Raw genomic sequence first — 21,424 nt, forward strand, 5'->3', positions numbered from 1 at the left:
CTTTCTCAGCTCACTTGGGCTCTGACACCCTGCACTGGGCTGTTCTCTCATCTTCCCCTGTGGACACCCTCATCCTATTCAGGTTCTGATACCGTGCACAGGGCTTTTCCCAGGTGTGGACACTCTCTTATCTCACTCAAGGCCTAATCCTCCATTTCAAGATTCCCTCCTGTGAGAACCCCTCATCACTTCACTTGGGCTCAAATACCCCTTCCTGAGTTGAGAGATGATAGTCTTTTCTCTAAATAATATTATATTAAAGTATATCTAATTGTATTTCAAATTTTTGTGAGTGTTGGATTGACAGTATGTTTCTGTCAATTTTTATTCTTAACCAGGAATTGGCCAGCTAGTAAATATTTTTGGCTTTATGAGCCAATAGGCAAAATGGAGGCTATTATGTAGGTACTTATATAACAGCCATTTTAAAATGTAAAAATCTGGGTGCCTCGGTGGCTCAGTCAGTTAAGCGTCCAACTCTTGATTTCAGTTCAGGTCATGATCTCATGGTTCGTGAGTTCAAGCCCTGCATCGGACTCTATGCTGACTTGGAATTCAAGTATGGAGGCTGCTTGGGATTCTCTTTCTCTCCCTCTCTCTTTGCCCTTCCCCAGCTTGCTCTCTCTCTCTCAAAAATAAACTTAGAAAAAAAATGTAAAAACCATTCTTAGATTGTGGGCCATGCAAAAATCAGGTTATTTAGATTTTTTTAGCCCAATGCTAGACACTAGCATTTTTTTAGCCCAATGCTAGACACTACAAAGATGTATCTTAACCCATTTTAGAGCTGAGAAGCTGAGGTCTTATCAGTAACTTATTATTTTTTTAAATGTTTATTTATTTTTGAGAGAGACAGAGCATGAGCAGGGGAGGAACAGAAAGAGAAGGAAACACCACGAGATCATGACCTGAACCAGTCGGACACTTAACTGAGCCACCCAGACGCCCCTGATCAAGTAACTTATTAAACTTAGCTAGCAGGTGAAGGAAAAATAGTATTTGTTGGCCTTTATCCTGTTGGTTGATATCGATTCATTGATTAGGGATTTACTTATATTTACCACAGTATTGAATACTGAAAATATCTCGAGTGTCTAGATTAATAGTTTGCTTCTAGTTTATAAATTTCTGTGAATTGCTGCAGTTTAGTATATGTGTATATAATATATGGTCTATAATTCATCATTTAAATATAGATGTGAGTTATGCTGACTTTTAAAAAGGTTGGTGTTTTTCTCTAGGTGTGGTTTGGAGAAGACCTGCCTCTAAGTCCGCGGAGTCCTCTGACCCCCAGACATGGGCCAGGTTTGGCTGATGTTTGTCAGTATGATGAGTGGATAGCTGTGAGGCATGAAGCCACCCTGTTGCCCATGCAAGAAGATCTGTCAATATGGCTATCTGGTTTGTTAGGTAAGGCCTGAAAAGGTACACAAAATTGTATTTTTTATTTAGTAAATATTTATTGAGAATCTTACTCTTTGTTGAGGAGTGATTGTTCCAGAGCCTGGGGATAATTTAGTGAAGGAAATATATGATATTCTTGTTCTCAGCAAGCTTACATTCTAGTTGGGGAAATATTCCAATTCACCCTGAACCTTAGGACTTGGATAGTAAGGAAGTTTGAGGCTTAACAGAAGGGGTCAGTAGTGATCTTTGAATAATTAACATTTCAGTTGTTAATGTTAAAATCTTTTTTTAAAGTATATAGGTCTGATATTGGGGTCTATATTACTGACCTCCCCCACCTTAATCTTATATAAGGAATGAAATTCTGAGTAGAATATATACTGTAGTTAAAATGATTGCTATTTCTGAGGCATTGAGGAGTAGAGGCATGTAAACCCTAGGAGGAAGTGTCAGGTTGGAGAATATCTGGCATCATATTTCTTTACTCAATTAGAATTGAGGAGTGCTCTGAACTTTCTCTCCAGAAAAAAAGCTCTCTTTTTAAATGTTTATTTGTTTTGAGAGAGAGAGATAAAGAGAACAAGCATGAGTGGGGAGGGGCAGAGAGAGAGAAACAGAGAAAGAGAATCCTAAGCAGGCTCTGTGTAGTCAGCTTAGAGCCTGACATAGGACTCCATCCCATGAACCATGAGATCATGACCTGAGCTGAAATCAAGAGTCTGATGCTTAACCGACTGAGCTACCCACATGCCCCCAAAAGCTCTCTTTTTAAATACAAAATTAAGTGTAGCACTCCAAAGTTTTTGTGAAAAGGAATATATAAAGCTTATCTATGACCTTCTCAAGATAATTAAAAAAAACTGCACAGTTTTTATCAGCCTGATGATTTGGTAATTTTTTTTAAAGTTTATTATGTAATAATAATGGTTCTAAAGAAAGGTTTGAGAGGTGAAAAGATGGTATTCCCTGGGTGGTTGTTATGTTATTACCTATAATTTTAAAATCGTAAAAATGTCTATCTTATATAAAGAGAATATTTTTCTTGTGTAAGCAGTAACGTGCAGTGAATCAAAACTTAACAGTAACAGTTAATATTGAAAAATAAAACACTCTAGTTTTGAAAAAATGAAATAAATGGTCATTTTATTTTTCCTTCTATATCACAGATATTTTTGTTTTAGTTGTCTTTCATGTAGTTTGGCATTACCTATTTTAACTGTAATTTCTAAGAGTGAATATTTGGTCAGATCTAAATTTGTTTTGTGTTTCAGCTATAATCTAATTACATTTAACTAAATTTTAACCATATTGTTTGAATTTACTGTTTCTAGTAGATCTTAACTTTAAAATATGTTTTTAGGTATCGAAGTTAAGGCAGAACGATTATTGGAAGAACTCGATAATGGAGTACTACTATGCCAACTGATTGATGTTCTTCAAAACATGGTGAAAACATGCAACTCTGAAGATCCTGGGGTAAGAACATGTTTGACAGTAGTGGCTTTATACCTGTATACATATTAGTTTGTTTATGTACATTTCTTATCATGTCTGAAAGGTTGTGAACTTCCAGCCAAGTATCTACAAGACATTAGATAATTTACCTAATCTTTTTGAGCATCTGAAAAAAATATTCTCACTTGCAAAATGGAGGTATTGACATTTACCTTGTTAGATTTATTTGTAAAGGTTTGGTGAAATTAAATGAGGTAACGTATGGATGGTATTTAGCTTAGCATTTAGTGTAAGTTAATATCCAGTAACTAGTTAGCTGTTCCTGAGAACAATATTCTCACTTGTGAGAGTTAAATGAGAAAAAAGCTTGTGTTGGTCCCTGGCACACAGTTTGGGACTATTATTATTATTATTATTACCATTACTATTACCATCATCATCATTATCATCATCATCATTATATTCTCCATATATCGTCTTGATGGTAAATTCTATAATTTGGTTGAATGAATAATAATTTGTTAGACATTTTTCTTCCATTGACCCTAAATTCATGATTTGAAGTAGATGAGGTTTCTTCTTTTCATCAGACATTGGTCACTGATGAGATCTGAGGTCTGTGAATGTGGGGTCTGGACCCTCACACAGTGTTGGTAGAAATATAAATTGGTATCATCTTGCTGGGAGACAGTGGGTGATAGACATCACACTGAAAATAAAGCACATCTTTTGATACATAACGTAATTCTCCCAGGAATTTATTCTAGGAAAATAACCACAAATTCACACAAATGAGTGTGCAAAAAAGTTAAGAGCAGCTTAAATGCTCATCAATAAAGAAATTGTTAAAAATTAATTATGGCACCTAAACAGAGTGGAATGTATTATCCATTCATTAGAAATGACTATTTTAATCTGTTATTTTTCACCCCAAAAGATGCCTACAGCCTACTGTTAAGTGTGTATGTGCACATACACAAATCAGATTGCAGCCTAGCATGTTTATGTAGCATTCTGTCGGTGCAGATATGTATACTCTGTGCGTAGCGATGCTTGTTAACTTGTGGGTGAGAAGATTTCAGTTGACAATTACAAAAACTCACAAGACTGTTTTAATTCTGGAAAATACAGCAAAAGGAAGGGTATATAAGGAACTGGTAATAGTGGTTATCTCTAGGTAAAGAGAGGAACTGAGTGATAGAAGTGGGAGAAAGACTTCTACCCTGTTGTGCCTATTGCATTTTAAAAAATCTTATGCATAAATTGCTTTTTCAAGTAAAAATTTAAAACAGAACTAAAACCACTCCGCCTTAGCAAGATTATCTAATTATTCTTGGTCCAGATAGTCAAAGAATTAGGATTCTATAAAACTTAGGCCATCAGTTTTCAAAGAACTTGAATTAAGAATGGGTTACTACTTCCTTATTTGACAGTCTCTCCAAGAAACTCAGAACCATATTTAATAGACTCTGCAAATAAGGAAATGAGCAAAACTGAGTTAACATAACATTAACCTTTAACATAGCAATAATTTTGTGTTTGTATTTACCTGCATATGGAGAGACATTTAGATGTGCTTTGGAATTATTAGACTGTCATTTTTTTATTTTAATTAAGACTGTTGTGTCATTTTAAGAAGAAAGAGGTTAGAGATACTTAACCCTGCTGCTAGTTTTGACTAGATTGATTTTCTAGGAATCATCTTCTGAAATATATTTAAAGTAAAATAAAATAATTTTTGAAAATATGTTTTCTTCCTAATGTGTACTTTTAAGTGACATTCAATACATCAAACATTTACTTAGTAATATCATAATGGATATCTAATAAAAATACTTTTGATCTGCCTTTTTGAAATTATTCTTTCACCTTTTCCAGAATTTTCCAATGAGAAAAGTGCCCTGTAAGAAAGATGCTGTCTCAGGTTCATTCTTTGCTAGAGACAATACTGCAAACTTCCTTCACTGGTGTAGGCACATTGGGGTTGATGAGACTTACCTCTTTGAATCTGAAGGTTTAGGTAAGTGTTGTTGTTATCATTGTGTTTAATGTTTATTAGGGTAATTTTGTATGCCTCACATCTAATTTTTTTTCCCCAAATAAGGACTCAAATCCCATATCTCATTTTCTCAGAAAAATTTATACTTTAAATATATGTAAAACAATTGGAGAATCAGATTCTAAACCATATATATTAGGCTTTTCATTTATAGTTTAAGATCTCATATATTTAGAATGCTGTAGAAATATTTTACTTCCTAAATGAGTTGGTCAAGGGAAGGTTCTGGACTAATCCTTTACTAATGAATCTTTTCACTCAGAATTATTCTACAAAGTCTAAATTATTAGTAATTTCTTTTTAACTGAATAATTATAGAAATAACAGAAGGCCAAATAGTTTATGCTCATGGTGGTATTTAGATTTACCTTATACACAGTAGCTGACAAATTGATTATCTAAGTGGATTCATGTTTTTGACAATTCATTTTAAAAAGTCATGTTCTACTGAAGAATTACTGACATATTGTCTCATGTACTTTAAGTTAGTAGAAGCATTTGTGCGGACTAAAGTGTTAGGTATCTTAGATACCTGAGTTTTAGATTACTATATGTATATATTTCCTCAAAGCATTTGTATATGTATATACATACACATATAGAATTGATAATGTTTTGATTGGAACAGTAGTGTACCACGGGTTGGCGGGGGTCATGGGAGTAGTAATGTGCCCTGGTAGAGACAAGTATTTTATCGCTGACATTGTTTAGAATTGCTGGTTCATGGTGATAATAAAAAACAAACCAATTTTTAGATGGTTTTATTGTTTTAAAATTCTCTGAACTTAAAAAAAAAGGAGTAACTAGTTCCACTACCTTAAGCAAAGACTCAGGCTATTAGGTAACCATCTGTTCATAGTTTCATATCAAACATAAACTGAGAAAATAAACTAAAAAAAGAACAAAATAAATTCTCTTACTGTGCACACCCTTGTTGCCTGCACATAGGGTAGGCTGCTCCCACTGCTACCCATTTGATATGTCTCTGGATATTCCCATCCACTGTACAATTAAAAAAAATGTAATGAGTTACTATTTTCCCCCCATTTTCACCCTGCTTTAATCCAGGTGTGCTGATTGTTATTGACAATGAGGTTGATCTAATGTCCTATACAGCTTGTAGAGATCAAAGGGAAGAGGACATGCTTTGAAGTCTCTACTTTCTAATTTTTGTTTCTGAAAGGATATATAATTGTATGTTTCTCATTCTAAGTAGATGGCGTATTCTGACTGTCCTGAAGGTCAGTATAAGACTAAATAAAGCACTGCCAATAACATTAATTCATTTCTAGGCATTGAACTGATGACCTAATGTTTTTACTTTCTAAAAGTTTCAGAGATAAGACTCTTAATTTTTTACATTTTGCTAGGGAAAACAATTAAAAAAGCAAACATGCTATTTTAAGGTACTTTTAAGTGTTTAGAGAAACAAGTTTAATAAAAATTGCAGGGCAAATTCCTTTTGGTATGAATTTTAAATTAAAATAAGGCCTTGCTGTTGCTTTGGAAGAGTATACTTTGTGCTTGGGTTATATAATAGATAATATTTATAAATCAAAGAACAATTGCCATTTCCATTGGGGAAGTCAGTATGCATATTATTCATCACATATACCATTATTCTGTTAGGGTTCAGAAGTTTCCTAGAGTTTTTAACTCTAAGGACAAGAAAAGAAAGGTAGATGATCCACAACTACCGTATTGGTGCATTTAGCTGAGTTCTAATGGTCAGGGTTTTTTTTGTTTCTCTGACTTTGTTTTTCATTAAGGATCTTTGAACCATTTGGTTAACATTTGGGTTCCTTTAAAAAAAATCAAACAAAATTTTTTTTTTTTTTAACATTTATTTATTTTTGAGATAGAGAGAGACAGAGCATGAATGGGGGAGGGGAAGAGAGAGAGGGAGACACAGAATCGGAAGCAGGCTCCAGGCTCTGGGCCGTCAGCCCAGAGCCCGACGTGGGGCTCGAACTCACGGACCGCAAGATCGTGACCTGAGCCGAAGTCGAACGCTCAACCGACTGAGCCACCCAGGCGCCTCATCAAACAAAATTTTCTAATGTGCTAAAGTATACAGAACAAAACTTAGCATCTTAACCATTTTAAGCATAATAGGTTTTGTTGATAGCATTTAAAAAAATTGATATGTACTTCATGTAACATAAAGTTCTTCATTTCAAAATGTACACTTAACTGGTTTTTAGTACATTCACTGTGTGATGCAACACTCACCACTAATTAATTCCAGAACATTTCCATCATTCACAAAAGAAAACTCATAGCTATTAACAAGTAGTCCCAATTACTGCCTACCTTCATCTTCTGGCAACCACTAATCTACTTTCTTTATCGATTTGCATATTGTGGACATTTTGTATAAATAGAGCCATAATATATGTGGCTTTTTGTGTCTGGCTTTTTTTCATTTAACATGTTTCATTTATGTTGTAGCATTCAACAGTACTTCATTCCTTTTTGTGGCTGAATGATATTCTATGTGTGGATATACTGCATTGTTTAAAATACATTATCATCTGATAGACATTTTGATTGTTGTTTCTTTTTGGTCATTATGAATAATGCTGCTATGTACATTTGTATGCAAGTTTTTGAGTGAATGTATGTTTTTGATTCTCTCAGGGATATACCAAAAGTGGAATTGTTGAATCACATAGTAATTCTATGTTTATCTTTTTGAGGAACTACCAAACTTTTGACAGTGACTGCACCTTTTTACATTCGCACTGGTGAAACACACCTTCATATCTTGTTATTTATTTGTTTTTTGTAACTATCCTAGTGGAGATGTGAAGCGGCGGCTTATTATGGTTCTGATTCGCATTTCCTTAATGACCAATGATATTGGCCATCTTTTCATGGCTTATTGACCTTTTATTTGTCTTCTTTGGAGAAATCTTTATTCAAATCTTTTGCTCATTTTTGGGGGGGTCTTTTATCTTTTTTGGTTGCCTCGTAAGAGTTCTTTATTTATTCTGAATAATAGGCCCTTATCAAATACATGATTTGCAAATATTTTCACCCAGTCTTTGGGTTGCCTTTCACTGTCTTGATAGTGCCCTTTGATTCATGAAAGTTTTTATTTTGATTAAGTTCAGTTTATCTTTTCTTTGATTACTTGTGCTTTTGGTGTCATATTTAAAATACTGTGGCCTAATCCAGGGCCACACAGATTTTTCCCTTTTATTCCTTCTAAGAGTTTTATAGTTTTAGCCTTTATCTTTAGGTCTTTGATCCATTTTGAGTTATCTTTTGTATATGTTGTGAAGTAAGGGTCTAAATTCATTCTTTTGCATGTAGACATCCAGTTGTGCTAGCACCATTTGTTGAAAAAACTGTTCTTTTCCTTATTGTGTTGTCTTGCCACTGTTTTTGAAAATCAATTGAGCATAAATGTCTGGATTTATTTCTGGACACTCAGTTCCATTTCATAGGTCTATATGTCTATCCTTATGCCAGTAACACATTGTCTTGCTTAACTGTAGCTTTGTAGTAAGTTTTGAAATTGGGAAATGTGAGTCTTCCAACTTTGTTTTTATTTTGGCTATTCTGTCTTACAATTCTATATGAATTTTATCAGCTTATCCATTTCTTTAAAAAAGGCTATTGGAATTTTGATAGGGATTGCATTGAATCTGTAGGTCAGTTTTGGAGAGTATTGTCATCTTAACAGTATTATGTCTTCCAATCCATGGACACAGGATGTCTTTCCATTTATTTGTATCTTCTTTCAACAATATTTTGTACTTTTCAGTAAACAAGTCATACAATTATTTGATTAAGTTTATTCCTAAGTACTTTATTCTTCTTGAAGCATTGCAAACTGAATTATTTTTAAATTACATTTTCAGATTGTTTATTTTTAGTATATAAAGTGAAATGATTTTTGTATACTCATCTTGTATCCTGCAACTTTGCTGAACCTGCTTGTTTGCCTTTTTTTTTTTTCTTTTAATAAATTCCTTAGGGATTTTAGATGCAAAGGACAATGTCATCTGTGAATAGAGATAGTTTTTCTTCTTCCTTTCCCATATGGATGCCTTTTATTTGTTTTTCTTGCCTACATGCCCTGCCTAGAACCTCCAGTACAATTCCAAATAGAAGAGGAGAGTGTGGACATCCTCATCTTTTCCCTATTCTTAGGAGGAAGATTCTCAGTCTTTTACCATTAAGAATGATGTTAACTATGGATTTTTCAAAGATGTACATTTTCAGATTTATGAAGTTTCCTTTTATTCCTAGTTTGTTGAGTCTTTTCTTCTCCTCCTCCTCCTTCTTCTAATTCTTCTCAAGTAAAGGGTATTGGATTTTGTCAAATTCTTTTTCTGTGTCTACTGAGATAATTGTGTGTTTCTTTTATTTTATTAATATGGAGCATTATATTGGTTGATTTTCATATGTTCAACCAACTTTGCATTCTTGGGATAAATCCCACTTGCTCCAGGATTTAGTTTGTCAGGATTGCATTGAAGATTTTTGTATCTATATTCGTAAAAGATACTGGTCTTTAGTTTTCTTGTGATATATTTGTCTGACTTTGGTATCAGGGTAATATAGACCTCATAGAATGAGTTAGGAAGTGCTCCTTCTTTTCTGTTTTTGACAAAGTTTGAGAAGGTCATTAACACATAGTCCTAAGCTAAAGAGAGTTTAGAATAAAATTGAAGTGATATATCTCTTAATATCTCTTATTGAGAGATCTGAAATATAATAATTTAATGTTACTAAGATCTTAGGTGTTTAGACCTAAAATGCTACAAATTTGGGTACATGGTAAGTTTTCATCTTCTTCTTGTTAGCCAGTTTTTTAAAAATTTATGGAAGATGATAATATGTAGAGAAAATAAAAATGTCTTTTCTAAGTCTCCATACAAGTAAACCTAGTGTCTTCATTATTCTTTTCTTTTACTTCTTCCATGCCAGAAATACATTTCCCTATTTAATTTTTCCCTTTAAAATATGTGGTCTTATTTTCTCACAGTTTTGCACAAAGACCCAAGACAGGTGTATCTTTGTCTTCTAGAAATTGGTCGAATTGTGTCAAGGTATGCATTCACATTATTTCAGAACTTCAATGTTATAAACTTTTTAAAAACTACTTTATTTTAGATAGAACACTATTTTCTATAAATGAAAGAAAATACTTTTTAAAAAAAATGTTTATTTATTTATCTTGAAAGAGAGAGAAAGAGTGGGGAAAGAGCAGAGAGCGAAGGAAAGAGAGAATCCCAAGAAGGCTCCATGCTGTCAGCACATAGCCCAATGTGGGGCTCGAACTCCTGAGCTGTGAGATCATGACCCGAGCCCAAATCAAGAGTTGGATGCTTAACTGACTGAACCACCAGGCATCCCTAAAAGAAAAGAATTTTTGATTGAAATAACTTAATCTCTTATTTATTCTTCTTCTTCCTTTTTTTTTTATATTAACTTTGTTCTATTTGTGTGAGCTGTGTCATGTGTCAACATCTGCTCACCCATATACTTTGCCTTCATTTAATATTAAACTGTAAAAGTAGTTACTTAAAGTTTTTAGACTAAGAATAGGGTAAGAGCATGTAAAACTCTTAGCACTTCAAGGCAAGGCAAATCCTCTGGACACAAAGAGGGTCTGATAAGAAGGTGGAGGCTTGGTGTCCTCCATACCTGGCTCAGCCTCGTCTTTACTCTCAAGCTGACTTTAACTGACTGAACCACCCAGTCACCGTAACTCTCGAGCTGACTTTAAAGGTGACTGACTTTTGGGATCCCAGTTGAAATTTGGGAGCATCCAGTAGTACAAATATATAGTATGATGTGATTATATCTTAAATTTTTGGCAGTCCATGAGACATTAAAAAGCATTTCCAGATGTTCCAGTGAAACAACTGGTAGAAGAGAATCATAAGGACTTCACTTTAAAAATAAAACATAACCTATCATGATATGCAGGGAAGTGTTTGGGTCAGACTTTTCTTGAATAATGAGATCTCCTAATTGGTTTCCAGATATGGGATTGAGCCACCAGTATTAGTAAAACTTGAGAAAGAAATTGAACTGGAAGAGACCTTACTTAATACTTCTGGGCCTGAAGATTCCATTAGCATTCCGAAATCATGCTGTCAGCATGAAGAACTGCATGAAGCTGTAAGTAATCGCTCTATTTTCTCTCTCAACTATGATATGTCAAAGTCTCATAGTTTGCCACAGGTGATGTTCCATTTAAAAGAAAATGTTTCTTATTCAGAACATACACCAGTACTAATTTCCATTCCCTGGTGAGTTTAGGGCACTATCTGTTAAAGGTAATTTGTTGTTTCTTGTTTAAGATAAGGGATGGATGTGTAGTTGAGAAGTGGAGAGGCAAATAGGCTGGAATCCACCATGAAGGGTACTGTAGGCCAAAGAATGTATTAATTCTTGTTTAAAACATGTTACTATTATAATATGATTTGCAAATTATGAGGATTACTCTCATGGTCATGTAGAGATTATATTGGTTTTATTGTAATAATCCAGGTGTAAGATGATGAGAACCTAAACTCAAGCAGCAGTAGTGAAGGTGAAGCAGAATGAACAATTATAGGACATATTTAGAGGTAGAATTGAAGGAATCCTAATTCTGATGAGGGAGAAAATCTAGGGTGATTTCCAAGGTTTCTATGTAAATGGTACGCTGATACTTGAAGAATATAGGAGGAAGAGCTGTGGGAGCAAATTGATGGGGTTTTTGTGAATGTTGCCCTGACAGAATATATGCAGACTTTTAGATAAGGGGTCTCAACTGGAAAGCCTTTTAACTTGACCTGTTCGTCATCATGTAGAAGTTAGAGTTGCAGTTGCTCAGGCTGGGTCTTCTGCAATGACTGTAGTCTAGTAAATGATGGAGGTGAACTGAGTGGCAAACATTTCTTTCTGCTTCCACTGTTGCTTAGAATTATGGTCTTTTTCAGACTGTAGTATTTATGAAAGTGCTTAATGTACACAGTTATTTAAGAAATAACGAATAAGGGGCGCCTGGGTGGCTCAGTCGGTTAAGCATCTGACTTCAGCTCAGGTCATGATCTCACAGTTTGTAAGTTTGAGCCCCATATCTGGGTCTGTGCTGGCAGCTCAGAGCCTGGAGCCTGCTTTGGATTCTGTGTCTCCGCCTCTCTCTGCCCCACCCCCGTTCACACTCTGTCTCTCTCAAAAATACATAAACATTAAAAAATTTTTTTAAAAAAGAAATAATGAATAAGTCATTACTAATAAACATTTAGAAAGTGTTGCTTTAATTGTTTTGTTTAATGTAATAAAAGTCTATAGTAAGACATTTGGAATCCTTGCAAGACAGATTAAGAAAATGTCAACCTGAATACTCTTTACCAGACCAAAATATATTTACCTACATGATATTATTGATTTATCTGATGACTGCCAATGTCAGTATGTTACACAGTGATAATGTAGTAGGTAAAAAGTAAAACATTTTCCATTTCATATAATTTAAAATAATGATGAAGAAAACATTGGTAAAGTTTTAAAAAATGTTTATTTATTTTGAGAGAGAGAATGAGAAAGAGAGAGAGACAGACAGAATCCCAAGCAGGCTCTGGTGCTGTTAGCACTGAGCCAAATGCAGGGCTTGATCTCACAAATTGTGAGATTATGACCTGAGCCGAAACCAAGAATTGGATGCTTAGCCAACTGAGCCACCCAGGTGCCCCAAAATATTTTTTTACTAAATAGGAAGTACATTGTGTTAATTTCCCTATTATATAAAGATCATGCACAGTTTGATAAGAAAAACATTTCCAGAAGGTAAATGGGCAAAGATTGTTGTTCACACAAGAGAAAAATACAGTGTTGAAACTTGCTGATAATCAAGGAATTAAGACACACAATTTGCCTCATTAGTAAAATTTTTTAAAATTATGAAATCTGGTGCTGGTAAATTCTGGTAAAACTATACTTAGGGATTGCTACTTGTGATGGAAAATGATGTAAACTTTTGAAAAACAAGTTGACAAATGGATATCAAGAACCACAAAAGTGTTTCTCTTTCCTTTTTGTTGTAATTGAAGGGGAATAAAAAAGTAGAATGCATGAAAGTATTTATTGTGTTTATAATGGTGAGAAATTGGAAGCAATGTAAATATTCTCAAATAGGTCAATGGGTAGGTGAATTAGAATCATTATCTTAACAGAATAATCATTGTATGTGATCCTTTGGAAGACTATATAGCAATAAGAAAAATATTTGTGAAAAGTACATAATCGATAGTAGAGTAGTACCTTTTTAAATTATTTTAATTTCATTAGCTGTTTCCTTTAGTGGTTTATTTTTTTATTTTACTTAAAAAAATTTTTTTTAACGTTTGTTTATTATTGAGAGACAGAGAGAGACAGAGCACGAGTGAGGGAGAGGCAGAGAAGGGGGAGACATAGAATCTGAAGCAGGCTCCAGGCTCTGAGCTCTTAGCACAGAGCCCAACGCGGGGCTCGAACTCATAAACCGTGAGAGCATGACCTGAGCCGAAGTTGGACATTAACCGATGGAGCCACCCAGGCGCCCCGTCCTTTAGTGTTTTAATGTTAATTATGCAATAGATGAAATCAGAAGAGAACACTTCTTACACATAGCTCATTTCTTTTAAGCTTACCCCTTTATTTAGATCGTGGATCAACGCTAATCTTTACTGCTGAATGTAAGTGGTATTTGGATATTTTCAAGAAAGTAGTGACTTTTCATGTTCACATTCTTGTGAAAACTAAAAAGGAACACATTTCTCCAAATATATATGTGCTACGTGAATACATTCAGCATCCACCTATACATATGGGGTCTATAGAAATCTTGGGGTCAGGTTTAAAATAAGGAACAATTATCATCTGATTCATTATTTAGAGTGCTGTATTCAACTATAATTCTGTATGCCTATGAAACATTTATGGATAGAAAGTAGTAACTAAAAAAATACCTCCTTTTAGATTACTTTGGTTAACTAATGTGTAAATGGTTCTAATAATGGTAAATTCTTTACCCATACTTACTTTATTTTTAGCCATCTTATGCATGTGCTATGTGTGTGCACATGTGCACATATACCAGGCTATGAACAAGATAAACTTAATTGAATGGCTTATGAAAATAGGTTCTATTTATGATCGTATTATTTTGTTAAATGAATTATGTAGGGAGATAAATTCTGGACCCTTCTGATCAGGCCCTGGTGAATCTACCTGTGGCTATTCACATTGGGTGGATAATGAAGACAATCATACATTTCTATTAGTGCTCAGCTAAATTGGGCATATCTGAAGAGATTTTGGTTTAACATCATGCCTAAGTTCAATTAAATGAGTTTGTTTAGATATGCTGTGTGTGACAAGTAATTGAGAAAAATATTCATGGCCTTGCTTTTTCAAAAATGTAATTTTAGGAAAACCAAGTATTTTCCATGGTGGCTGATATGCAACTTTTTTTCAATCAAACATATCTTAACAAATATTTTAATTTTTAATCAATTTATTATAATGTCCACGTTTTAAATATAAAATTCCTGAATTTCTTTTTATATTCCAGTTTTTGTAATTTTTTAGATGTTTACTGCAGGTAAAAATCTGTAAGCTCCTTGAGGGATAGAGGTAGGGATTTCTCTCCAACTCTCATCTCCTTAGCAGACTGTTGAAACAAAGTGAGCACTTTTAGAAAAATTGCCTCTTGAATTGAATTCTTTAGAATTTCACCCTGTTTGGGTGAATAGATATAAATATGCCTCTACTTATTTCAAACAGTAACTTTGGAAGAATCTAGATATTACCCTCCACTGTTAGCATGGTGTTAAGGAACAAGGGAGAATTCCAACTCAAGCTTTATTTGAGTGGCCTGTCTTTGATTTGACAAAGACATATTAATCAAGGGCATAAAACAATTCAAGCTTAAAAATGAATTCATGTGTTTCCTAATGTGTTGTAATGTGTTTTGAATTGACTTCACTGTTGTACACATTTTTAGAACTTCTCCAGTGGTCAGTGAAAGCACTAGGATCCTGATGGCACTTGGGCAGAGAGAGAGTGAGGGGGAGGGAAAGAGGTAGGGTGGGAGGGGGAGAGAGAGACTCAGGACTTCATCACTGGGGCAGCTGGGGGTGGCTCAGTCAGTAGAATATGTGACTTTTGATTTCAGGGTCCTAAGTTCGAGCCCCACGTTGGGTGTGGAGTCTACTTTAAAAAAAAAAAAAAAAAAGACTGTCACTGCCAGCTTTTATTAGATTAGTTAATGTCTAATCTCAACAGTTGTCAGGGCGCCTGGCTGGCTCAGTTGGTAGACCATGTGACTCTTGATCTTGGTATCATGAGTTCAAGCCTCAGGTTGGGTATAGAGGTTACTTAAAAAAAAAAAAAAAAAAACATATCCCAATATATGTCAACAGGTAAAGGAGAGATAAATGGCTCAACTGTCTTTAAATTCTTATCTTTGAGTTTGATTTTCTTATCAAATAACCTTGCATTTTAATCTTAAATAAAATATTTTTTGTCACAAGCACTAAATTTTGTTTATTTTTAATCTTAGGTTAAACATATTGCTGAAGACCCTCCTTGTAGTTGTTCCCACCGATTTTCTATTGAGTACTTATCTGAAGGACGGTACCGACTTGGGGATAAGATACTCTTTATAAGAGTAAGTCCACCATTTACACTCTATTTACATATAGATCTTGTTTTGAAATTGGATTTATTGCTTTACCAAATTCCTTTTGCTTCTCTTTTAATTTTTAAAAAATTGGAATAGAGGGTGTTATTAATGGAAGAATTTTACTCTACAGGAAAAATACGGAATCCTTGCTTTCATGAGCGTATAATGAGTTTGGGTAGATACCTTGAACACAACAAACTCCTAACTACAGGATAGCTAAGACTACTCAGACATTGAATATAATTTTTGGGGGAAAATATTTGTATACTTTAGGTAATGTATTCCATTTTTGATATTTTCTAAAAAGGCATAATTTTCCATCATGAGAAGAAAAAAGCAAAACAATACATCTAGTAAGTTTCAATATCAGTCATAAAAAAAGGAAGTAGAAACACTGAAGCTTATAATACTGTATAGATTGGGTCTTAAGTGTAAAACCTTTTTGCATTGACACCGCATCAGTGCATATACCACCATCCTGATATGCATCTTCATTCCCTTCCTTCGCCCCATCTGCAACCCACAGGTGATTGGCCATCCCCTTTATTGGTAAAGAGAAGTTTCACCTGTTGAGCATTCTGTCTACTTCTGATACTAGACCTCTTTTATTCCCAATTTAGGAATATAATATAAAAGTTTTTAAAAGATAATTTCACCATCCATATTTTCTGTTATTTCATATGTTATCATTACCCACAACCCACCCAACTCACATAGAAACACATCCAAGCATTTTCTACTTTTTAATTAGCTTTATTTTTTTTAAGGCAGTCTGATACAGTGATGGTGCACAGAGCATGGGATTTAAGTTAAAATTTGCAGGGCAATCTCAAATAATTGAGAATATTTGCCTGCTGAATGGATAGGGGCCTGAAAATCAGCTGGGGCTGTGCTGGCAGACTCAGGATGCATCTTGTCCGCACAAAAACACCATTTGGGTTGGGCAGCCTGGTATGTTTGAGGCCAGGCCAGGGTGTGTGATTTGAGACTATTTCCTCAATCTCTCAGAGCCAAAATTTTCTTGTATACAAAGAAGAAATGATAAATATATTTGTAAATGATATAATATATAATATAATATATTATGTAATATAATATAATACAATATAAATATATTTATAAATGATAAATTATATCAAAGTTTTTGAAATATTAAATTGCTAAAATGTATATGAAAGTAATTTATTTAAATTGTAAACTACATGGGGCACCTGGGTGGCTCATTTGGTTAAGCATCCAACTTTGGCTCAGGTCATGATCTCACGGTTTGTGAGTTCGATCGCTGTGTCGGGCTCTGTGCTGACAACTCAGAGCCTGGAGCCTGCTTTGGATTCTGTGTCTCCCTCTCTCTCTGTCCCTCCCCTGCTCATTCTCTCTCTCTCTCTCTCTCTCTCTCTCTCTCTCTCTCCCCCTCTCCCCTTCTCTCTCTCTCTCTCTCTCAAAAATAAATAAACATTAAAAAAATTAAAGTACAAGTTTTAGTCATTTTTATCTTTCTCCCATAATTATTTTTTCTTTTTTGTGATGCATACTTTCTGTAAGTCCTCACTTCTCTTCCTATCCCTCCATCTTTCTTCTCTCTTTTCTTCCTTCAATATTTCATTCTTTACTGAATAATATTGCCCTTGCACTTGTGTATATTTGTAATTTGGATTTTTGGATGCAAGTTATGTGCAAATATTTTTCTTACAAATTAGAAGACGTATATTGTTGCATGATTCAGTATGAATTAAATTGATTATTTTAATATTGTAAGGAATAGGCTGTCAATTTATAGTGAAGCTTTTGGCAAGTACTCTGAATTTCATAGATCACAGATGTCACAAATTGTGACTGCTAATGAATTGTAACTGAACGTTTCAGTTTTACAGCTTTACTTTTTACTTTCTTTTGGGGGAAAGATGCTTCATGGAAAACACGTCATGGTCCGTGTTGGTGGAGGCTGGGATACTCTTCAAGGATTTTTGCTTAAATATGATCCCTGTCGCATATTGCAGTTTGCTACACTAGAACAAAAAATTCTAGCATTTCAAAAAGGAGTTGCTAATGAAAGTATACCTGATTCATCTGCCAGAACACCTCAGCTTCCTGAAATGAATCCTTTGTCAGCAGTTAGCATGTTTCAGAAACAAAAATCAAAACCTGGCACACCAGTTGGTATTCCAAGGAGCAAAGAAAAGCAGACATGTCCACCGGCTGAGCTGCTGCCAGCATCTTCCCCAAAAGGAGGGAATCTGGGCTCCGTGTCAGTCCGTCCTAAATTGCCAAATACTCCAGCAGTGTCTTCTCATCTTAAGCTCAAATCTTCAAAAGGCATAGTAAAGAAACCACCAGTGCCTTCAAACAATGCATTGTCTTCACTTCCTTCTTTAAATCCAGTAGGTAAAAGTACTTCTTCACCAGCTTTATCCAGAACTGCACCTAAATGCATCTCATCACCCAGTACTCCTAAGGTCAAGCTTACTATGGCCCAGAAGCCCAGAGATGTGCCTGAGTCTGCACTTTTGCCAAATAAATCTTCTGGAAAAACTGAACCAAAGCATTTGGAACACACTCACGTATCTTCCAGGGATAATGCAGTATCTCACTCAGCTGCACATTCAGATTCATCATCAAAGGGTCCAAAGCTCCCTAAAGCAAATAACCATGTAAGGCCTAAACCTTCCCCTTCATTCCATTCCCCTACAAAAGTTACAAAATCTAGTTCCAAAACTACAACCGCAGGTCTAGGAACACGGTGTCAGCCATCTGATGGAGCCCCACAAGCAAGAGCAATGCCAACACAGAAACTTAAGTCAGCCTTGAATTTAAAGCAGCCACTCTCGGTATCCTCAGTTGTGCCTGCAAAAGCTGCACAGGAATCGAAAGATAAGAATATGGTTTCAGTTGCCAAAAAGCAGCCTCAAAATAAAAGTACATCCCAGAAGATAGGACCCAGCTCCTCGAAGTCCCCTGGCCGCACCCCGCTGTCCATCGTGAGTCTTCCCCAGTCCTCAGTCAAGACACAGACTGTACCAAAGTCAGCACAGACTGCCACTAAGAGCCAGTATTTAGCTAAAGAGCTTCCAAAAAGTGCCAAAGCCCCAGCCTCAACCAGGAAACCACCCTCATCTGGCAAGGAAGCAGTTGGCGGCGATAAAAAACATACTGCAAAGAAAAAGGAAGATGATGACCATTATTTTGTTATGACTGGAAGTAAGAAACCTAGAAAGTAAACACAAGTGTGTCATTTTAAGAAAACAGGAAAGTCAAAGAGTGAATGTATTAGCATCACATCTTAAAAATTTCTCCTGTTTGTCCAAATAGGTTCAGACATTAGGCACAGTAAGATGGGGGTTGGAGGTTGGGGATGGAGGTGGAAGGTGCATCAGAATTCACATTTCTGAATTCACCAGAAGGTACCCTTTTGAGGCGGACAGTTGTAAAATTGCTATAAGGTTCTTATTAATAATAGACATTTATATGATTTTCAATTCATAGCATCTTTGTTAATGTCTGCCCTTTAAGGGAAATGTAGAGTTAAATAACACTACTAGAGTTATAATTATAGTTGCTATATTTTTAAATGTGTATTAAATATGGAGGTTACATACTGGCTAATGGCAACAGTGGTGCTCTAAATATTAATTATTGCATCTTAAAATTAGCAACGGTTTGGCATTTTTCTTACAAAAGGCACCTAATTTAATTGTTTGATCAGGATTGCCTGATTGAACAATACTAAGCACCAGTGGCTGCTGCTGTTGATTAGCTGGATGTTATTCTAGAGTTGGTAGAATCCTATTACTTAAAATTTTTCAAGCTTTCCAAATCAGGTTTTTGATTTTTGACTGGCTTATTTTAATATTGGTAATATTTTATTATATTTTTGGTAAAAAATTTGTAATATTTTTGGTAAAAAAACACAAAATATTGAAATATAAACTGAAATTTGGTAAAAAAACAAGACATTATAAAATGCACACCTCTTTTAGATGGGTGTTGTGCAATGTGAAAGGGGAAACTGATTTAGTAACTTTTAGCATATTAAAAATATTTTTATTATAGTTTCCTATGAGTGCAGATACGAATTTTTACTTTAACATAATGTTTTAACATCAGAATTATGTTTTAACAGCCTTAAAGTTAAGGTGTTATTAAAGAATCTTATGGTGGTGCTATATAAAAATTCTCTCATGTGATTGTTATTTTTCTTTAGATAGCACAATGCCAATTTTAAGTAGATCCTTTCAATTACATTATTTTTTTTTTTTTAATAATGTCATGCTGCTTTCAGTTTTTCAATGGCAAGTGGACAGTACATATGCGGCATTTTGGGCTCTGTAAGCAGATTCTCCAAGGAACATATCCACATCATGTAATGACCGCATAGGTTCCATTGATCTAAGATAAATGTAAATAATTTTTCAAGGGATTGTGACTATTTAAAAAAGTATTAATGTACTTTCAGAAGTTTGGGGGGTGTGCTTATGAACTTTATAGTGTTACCAGTTATCATAGGTTATTGTTTTCAAAATTGTGGTTTGTATTTCCCTATTTTAAGCTAGAATGTGTTGTCTAAAGAAAAATAATGGTTTATACAAAGGTGCAATTATAAGATAAGCATCTTAAGTTGACTACTAACATTCTACAGATTATAAAGCAAGAAAACTTTGTATAAAATGAAGTGACCTTTTGTCTGAAGAATATAGTTAAAATCAGAGATATATGCCGGCTCGTTTTTGGAATAATTGATGTTTCTCTTCTTACAAGAGGCAGTCACCAAATATTTGGTTTCGTTCTGTTGCTCTGGGCCTTGAGAGGGAATATTTACATCTTTGGAAAGAAGTGCTGGAAGCTTTACATTTTTAGTGATCAGAAATATTTAATGTATCTGTCAACGAGGAAGAGTTTTACCTTCAAGAAGGAGTTTATTTCCTCATAAGATCAAAGAATTCTTCTCTATCAGCAACTTCTAGAACTTAAAAAAAATATGATATCACAACCAACCTATGAATCCAAGTAAATTTTACAATATGTAAACAGTAACTTTTGTGTTGAGAGTAATCAGGAATAAAAGCATCCCACAGGCATCTGGCACAAATTCCAAGAATTTTGTTGTTGTTGTTAAATTGGAAGTTAATTTACAAATGGCCCTGTTCGTCATCAGTAGGGAATTTTTCCAATCATGTTCATGTTGAATGAATTTTTATTTATATATAGCTTACCCTTCCAACATAAAGATTTTTTAAAATAAGCAACAGCTGAAAGATACTTTCTTCAAATATATTTTGAAATGCTTTTATAGAACTGGTGTTTCTAATCATTTTCACAGTTTTTAAAATACAATACCGAAGGTGGAAAGTTTTCATTTCTTCTCACTCATAATACAAGGTTTTAAAATATTTTTCATATTTCATATTTAATAAAATGAGTATTAAGCTTAAATTGTTAAAGCACCTGGCAGAAGAATACCCAGCATGTATTTTCAAAAAAGGATGGAATGAGTTTTTATTTTTCTTTGCTATAATTTGTTAACATGACTGATACATCAAACTGATCTTCAAAGGAAAATGAAATGCTGATCATTTTTAGATTGTTTGGGCTTACAGCAGTTGTTTAAGATTTATGTCTTCAAAATACCTTGATAAATTAAGTGACCTCTAACTTTCCTTTCCATATTGAGTTTACAATTCTTTTTTTTTTTTAATTTTTTTTTTTTTTAATGTTTTTTATTCATTTTTGAGACAGAGAGAGACAGAGCATGAACGGGGGAGGGGCAGAGAGAGAGGGAGACACAGAATCGGAAGCAGGCTCCAGGCTCTGAGCCATCAGCCCAGAGCCCGACG

General features: G+C 34.5%; 1 protein-coding gene across 2 annotated transcripts in view; it reads left to right on the forward strand.

Moving 5' to 3' along the window:
• Positions 1-21,044, forward strand: part of GAS2L3 (growth arrest specific 2 like 3) — a 39,891-nt gene extending 18,847 nt beyond the window's left edge. For both annotated transcript variants that reach the window (XM_045463342.1, XM_045463343.1), the window contains exons 3-9: positions 1,242-1,410; positions 2,768-2,883; positions 4,741-4,882; positions 9,921-9,984; positions 10,924-11,062; positions 15,474-15,581; positions 17,498-21,044. In XM_045463342.1, the coding sequence (XP_045319298.1) occupies positions 1,242-1,410; positions 2,768-2,883; positions 4,741-4,882; positions 9,921-9,984; positions 10,924-11,062; positions 15,474-15,581; positions 17,498-18,811 (2,052 nt within the window). In that variant the 3' untranslated portion in view covers positions 18,812-21,044. The remainder of the gene's footprint in view (positions 1-1,241; positions 1,411-2,767; positions 2,884-4,740; positions 4,883-9,920; positions 9,985-10,923; positions 11,063-15,473; positions 15,582-17,497) is intronic.
• Positions 21,045-21,424: the final 380 nt, after the last annotated feature.

The sequence above is a fragment of the Leopardus geoffroyi genome, chromosome B4 (assembly GCF_018350155.1).
Source record: "Leopardus geoffroyi isolate Oge1 chromosome B4, O.geoffroyi_Oge1_pat1.0, whole genome shotgun sequence".
NCBI classification, from domain to species: domain Eukaryota; kingdom Metazoa; phylum Chordata; class Mammalia; order Carnivora; family Felidae; genus Leopardus; species Leopardus geoffroyi.